This window comes from Lygodium microphyllum, chromosome 16 (genome assembly GCF_053477565.2).
Source record: "Lygodium microphyllum isolate KBCC chromosome 16, Lygodium_microphyllum_v1.1.10, whole genome shotgun sequence".
NCBI lineage: Eukaryota > Viridiplantae > Streptophyta > Polypodiopsida > Schizaeales > Lygodiaceae > Lygodium > Lygodium microphyllum.
This window is the reverse complement of record NC_141150.1, coordinates 122,315,018-122,320,475: the sequence shown is the minus strand read 5'-3', so window position 1 is coordinate 122,320,475 and position 5,458 is coordinate 122,315,018. Positions and strand designations below refer to the sequence as shown.

Genomic DNA, 5,458 nt, shown 5'->3' with positions numbered 1-5,458 from the left:
ATTGCTTCATAGGTCGTCATCAATTGCAACTCGTATTACACATGCAGAAGGGAAGCCACATCCAAAACGAACGCACGAGGTTGTTTCTAAAGACCAAGGTTTAGAGTCTGAGAATGAATGCGAGGTTGATTCAACTAATTCCGATGTGGATGATATAGTCCCTACTATTGACAGAGTGAAGACAACATAACATGCATTAAAGACTAAAAAAAACATAGCAAGGGAAAAGAATAGCATAAATGATACATTAGACAGAATCTCAAAATTATATTCCATGTATCAAGTCTTGAAATTGAATACCAAGATATATACAAAAGTTGTCTATATATCAACAAGTCTTAATCCAAATTTACAAAATCACGAGTTTGTGTGAGCTTATCAACTGCAAAAGTGTCGCCAATTATAGGAGGTGGAGGAGCATGTGCATCCTCATATCTCTTGCATACTCCTTTTAGTCGTTGATTCTCTAACTTCATTTCAACTATTCTCAACTCTAGCTCATGGACGCGAGTTACCATAGTGTCTACGGTGAGTCCTTGTTTCACTAAAGTCATGCCTTCGGCTGCAAAATTCGTTAAGATGTCGTGGTCGTTGGTGGTGAGTACCACAGGCTTTGTCCACTTCAATTCTATGCCCATCTCTCTTGCCCGCTTTCGATCGACAGGATGACCCATGCCAACGCCAGCGTTCTTGGCTCTTTGCTGCCACATAACTTGCCTTCCTAATATGTCATGGCAATATACTTGTTGAACAAAGTATATTGCCACTTGTCCATTATTAGGTTCAGCTTGGTGGTTCTCCACAAATCTTTGTTATAGTGTGCATGATAATCCTATGTGTTGAAGCTTTGATAGCTTCATTGGATATTTGCGCTTTGGGTCTCTTTGTCTGCTGTGATCTGTCAATCTAAATAAAACATTTCTGGCAAATTCTATTGGGCAAAGAAACTTCACTCCATCGAGGTCAAGAAGAGGGCCAACCAAGTCGTTTCTTGGTTTGGCCCAAGTGACATGAAACAAAATGTGTGTAAATGGTTTCACTATGAAGGGGATTGGAATTGATTGGAGTTTGAATTCTCTTGTATATGCGTGTTCAGTCTCAGTGTCACTCTTATGAGGGAGATGTGTTCTCCATGCATCCTAACTTAGCACTTAGCTTTCTTTTTTCTATGATGATTATATCAAGGATTGTATCAAGCAAGGAAAGCTTCTCTTTGGCCCACACAAAGAACATGAACAAGATACCAAGGATTGAGCCAAAGAAGAAGCGGGTAAAAAACACACACGCAAGCAAAGAAAGATCCTCTATGGCCTTTCTCGGAGAGAATCTCGATCCTTTTCGGTGATGAGGAGACTAAGAGGTGAGATTCCATATTGTTGCTAGGTGCTCGGGTAGTGTTTGAGAGTGGCATGAGAGTGTGAGTTTTTCCTCTCATCCTACTAAGCCCCTGTGATTGAATCTTGGTGCCTAGAGCAATTCTCAAGTTGTGTATTTTTCGTGTCTCTTTATTGTTTTGGGTGTTGGTGACATGGTGAATGTTCAAGGACAATCTAGCTCTGGTCCTTGTTTTGTTTTTTCTTTGTTCGAGCTATAGTTGGCGATGACCATGTTTGGTTGTTGTTCATTCCAAGGCTCTCGAAAGGACTATTTATAGAGGTGGTTCTCTTTCTCTCAGGCCTTCTCACAATGTCTCAAGGGCCGGTTCGCTATCCGTAAACCCTCTATATCACATGTGTTAAAGGCATATTTTTAAAACCCCTCATCTATGAGTTTTTAATTATTAAAACACACTCTATTTCTATTCAATATGTAAATGCCCCCTTTAAAATGGAAGCCTTTTGTAAGTAAATAATATGCAAAAAAGGATTTTAAAAACCAGTGACCCCCCCATAGTGCTAGAGAAACTATATCATGAGAACAAACCCGATTTGGTACATCGATGATTGGTGTACTGTGTGTGTGTGTGCACACATGTGGGTGTGTGTGCTTGCAAGTGTTCTAGCTCTCTCTCTCCTCCAATGTTTTCAATTAAGTAGCAACATGGTGAGATTTTTAAGAACATAACCATAAATAGCACATAGATAATGCTTTTGTAAGGATGGTGTGTTGTACTATGTGTGTGTGTGCACACATGTGGGTGTGTGTGCTTGCAAGTGTTCTAGCTCTCTCTCTCCTCCAATGTTTTTAATTAAGTAGCAACATGGTGAGATTTTTAAGAACATAAGAACATAACCATAAATAGCACATAGATAATGCTTTGGTAGAGATCGTGTGGCACATGTCTCTGCCAATACTATAAGGTTGCTGTGTGTTCCATGCCAAGCTTTGTTCGATACGGCGCATACACCGCATCTTATGTCCACTCTCTCCATGGACCACGAATGCTATAATTATGAGCATAAAGGAAAAAGGGAATAATAAAGATAATGTCGCGAATATAGATAATGCGGACATAATAGGCAATTATCACCTGCTCGTTAGCGCCTATAAAGAGGCAAGACGGCGGTGAGATGATCAAGTGCAGAAGAAGAAGTAATAGCACCTTCTGAAGATCAGGATCAGAAAAATGGCAGCAGAGCAGGCGAAGAAACATGGCTCCATTTTGTACGCCGACCAAGAGCTGGCGATGGATGAGAGCTTGACCTCGGAAAATGGCCAGTATTCTCTGATCATGCAGGGTGATGGGAATTCTGTGGAGTACAAGTCGCCAGCTGGAACTGCCGTCTGGCACAGCAACACAGCTAAGCGTGGCAAGCGGGCCTGCCTGCAAAGGGACGGCCGCTTACTGGTGCTCGGTGATTGCGGCACGGTAGAGTGGGCTAGCTCCGACAAGCCTCTCAAGGACGACAGCTACAAGCTAGTGCTGCAGAACGACGGCAACGCCGTCATCTATGACGGCGCTGACGTGTCCGTCTGGTCTAACTGCGTCGACAAGAAGTAGCTTACATACAAGCTACACTACTTATAGAAGAGGGGTGGTGTTTCTGCCTGTGTTGTAACTGGATTGGGCCCAGGTGTTATATAGCTAAATAAAACAATGGCCACCTCTCATCGTCTGCAATCTTTCTCTCTCTCTCTCTCTCTCTCTCTCTCTCTCTCTCTCTCTATCATCCCACGTTTGTTTGTACGAATCTAAACTGACCAGATTTACGTGTCTAGACTTATGTAGTTACAGTATTTCTAGTATTCGCACGTCTAGACTTATGTAGTTACGGAATTTCTAGTATTCGCACGTCTGTGCTTGAATATATCCACCATTTCTACTAGACTCATGCATTTACTATACATCGTTTCTAGTTGAATTTATATGCTTAAATTCTTCATCGTGGGTTTCTCCCATTCTTCTCCCAAATAAAAATATGGTTGCATGTGCTTCTTAATAGATTACTATGCACTTAACCAGATAATGGCGAGAAATAAGTACCAAATGCCAAGCATGGATGGGTTTTTTTTAAAAAAAATATTCTAGCAACACTTATGATGTTGATGGATAAAGTTTTAGGTTCATATTTGGGAAAAAATATAGTAGTTCTCCTTAATGATATAATGATTTATAATAAACAAAAAATAGAACACCTAGAGTACTTAATATGTGCTATATTCAATTTCCTCAAGAAGATCAAAGTATTTGGGAAGGAATCTAAATTTTGATTTTTCACTCAAAAGATCCATTACTTGAACCAGATCATAACCACAAATGCTACGAAGATGAGTCTTCATAAGAGTGATGCCATTATGAGGTGGTGGTGAGAGTCTAAAATCTCAAGGGCCTCTATTGCCATGTAGTCTATTGTGTAGACACTATCCTAATCGTATTTGTTCCTAAGGAAATGACCTTTGCCAACCTAGTTGGTGCATGGAGGCTTCACTCACAATGGAGTATAGGTCTTGTGATTCAAGCTCTTGGAGTGGCCCCCCTTGATGCCTGGTTTGGAGAAGAAGAGCTTGAAGGAAGCTCCTTCTAATCCTATCACTTCCTTCTCACTGCACAAGTATGGTTCAAGCACATGGGCAAGAACACTTGCGGGCTCTCAATGCAATGCATAGCTAGCCCTAATGTAAACCCTACAGTAGGCTCAAGCACACACACATGCATTCAAGCTCAAGCAAACACTCATGCATTCACACAAGCAAGAAGATAGAGAGAGAGAGAGAGAGAGAGCAATAGACATGCCTTAGCATAAACATAAGCAATAGAGAGAGAGAGAGAGAGAGAGAGAGAGAGAGAGAGAGCAATAGACATGCTTTAGCATAAACATAAGCAATAGATTAGTCCTCCTTAACCAAGACAAGCTCATGAGAGTAGAGAGCTCTCACAAGTATGCTTCTTCACTCTCCACAAGAGGGAGTTGAGAAAGGAGCAAAAAAGGATGGGTTTTACACGAGCACTCACTTATATAGGAGTTTTGGCCAAAAATTAGGTCTTGTCCAAAACTAGCCAAAACTCAAGTTTCTTCTAATTTGAGTGCTATCAAGGCTAGTTCTAGCTAAATTCATGGGCGGGAGTTCAAATGATTGGGAAGTTACAAAGTGAAACTCATACGAGCCCGAAGATATTACCATGTGGATATATTCACAAGGTTTGGCAGGATTTTAGATTAGTCACCCAAAATGTCAAAAAACTGTAAAACATACATTTGAACGGCTTGAGCATAAATGCTTAGATGTCATAACAATAAGTGATTATAACATCATAAAATGAAGATTTTATGAAAAATAGAGAAATCTAATCCTACTATAAAATTAAGATTTAGAAAAAGAAAATTCTCATCCTACTATTAGCCAAAAATCCTTATAGTTTCCCTCCTTTATGTTTTGGGGTTCCCCCCTCGATTCTCCACCATACTGCTTCTTTTCTTTTTCTTTTTGTTCTTTTCACAAGACGAGTTTGTACTCTATGCAGCAGTAAGCTAGCACAAGGTGCACTCAAGCAAACGAAGTAATACTCTCTAGCTTTGTGTGATACTACAAAAGAAGTCCCTTATGTGTCCCATTCAAGTTCTCCCAAATAGATGAGGCGTGGCAAGTTAGTGGCGATTTCACATTTGATGTGAATGGGAACACAGGCAGTGGTGAGGATGTCAGAAAGTAGGGGGATCGTTTTTTGCAAAGTGCGCATATTTCTTGATGGATCTTGATAGCTATGGCCTTGTATTGGCCATCTCGAGCTCTAGTCACTCTAGCATCTATTGTGCTCGTGATGCGATTGAACTCATCTTGTAAGTTTTCAATGCGAAATTGATCAGCTTGCAACCTATGCGTTATTTGCTCTAGCCTTAGAAATTCGTGTGAGAATGTAGTGTTCGCTTCATAGCAACTGTACTTTTCATTAGTGACATGTTGTTGTAGGAGCACTCCAAGCACACTAATGTGGAACTTGTTGAACTATGCATCCAGTCGAGGGTTTGCCATAATGGTTATAAGGTTGTTTGGAGAAAATTTGACAAGATTTCGGAAG

At 40.6% G+C, this 5,458-nt stretch overlaps 1 protein-coding gene across 1 annotated transcript; it reads left to right on the top strand.

Annotated features, from left to right (window-relative positions):
• Positions 1–2,566: 2,566 nt before the first annotated feature.
• LOC148023338 (mannose-specific lectin-like) lies at positions 2,567–2,941 on the top strand. The gene has a single exon (XM_087695361.1). The coding sequence runs from the start codon at positions 2,567–2,569 to the stop codon at positions 2,939–2,941; it is 375 nt and encodes a 124-aa protein (XP_087551487.1).
• Positions 2,942–5,458: the final 2,517 nt, after the last annotated feature.

Coding starts and splice junctions, on each gene's coding strand:
- LOC148023338 (XM_087695361.1), top strand. CDS start 2,567: ATGGCAGCAGAGCAGGCGAAGAAACATGGCTCCATTTTGTACGCCGAC.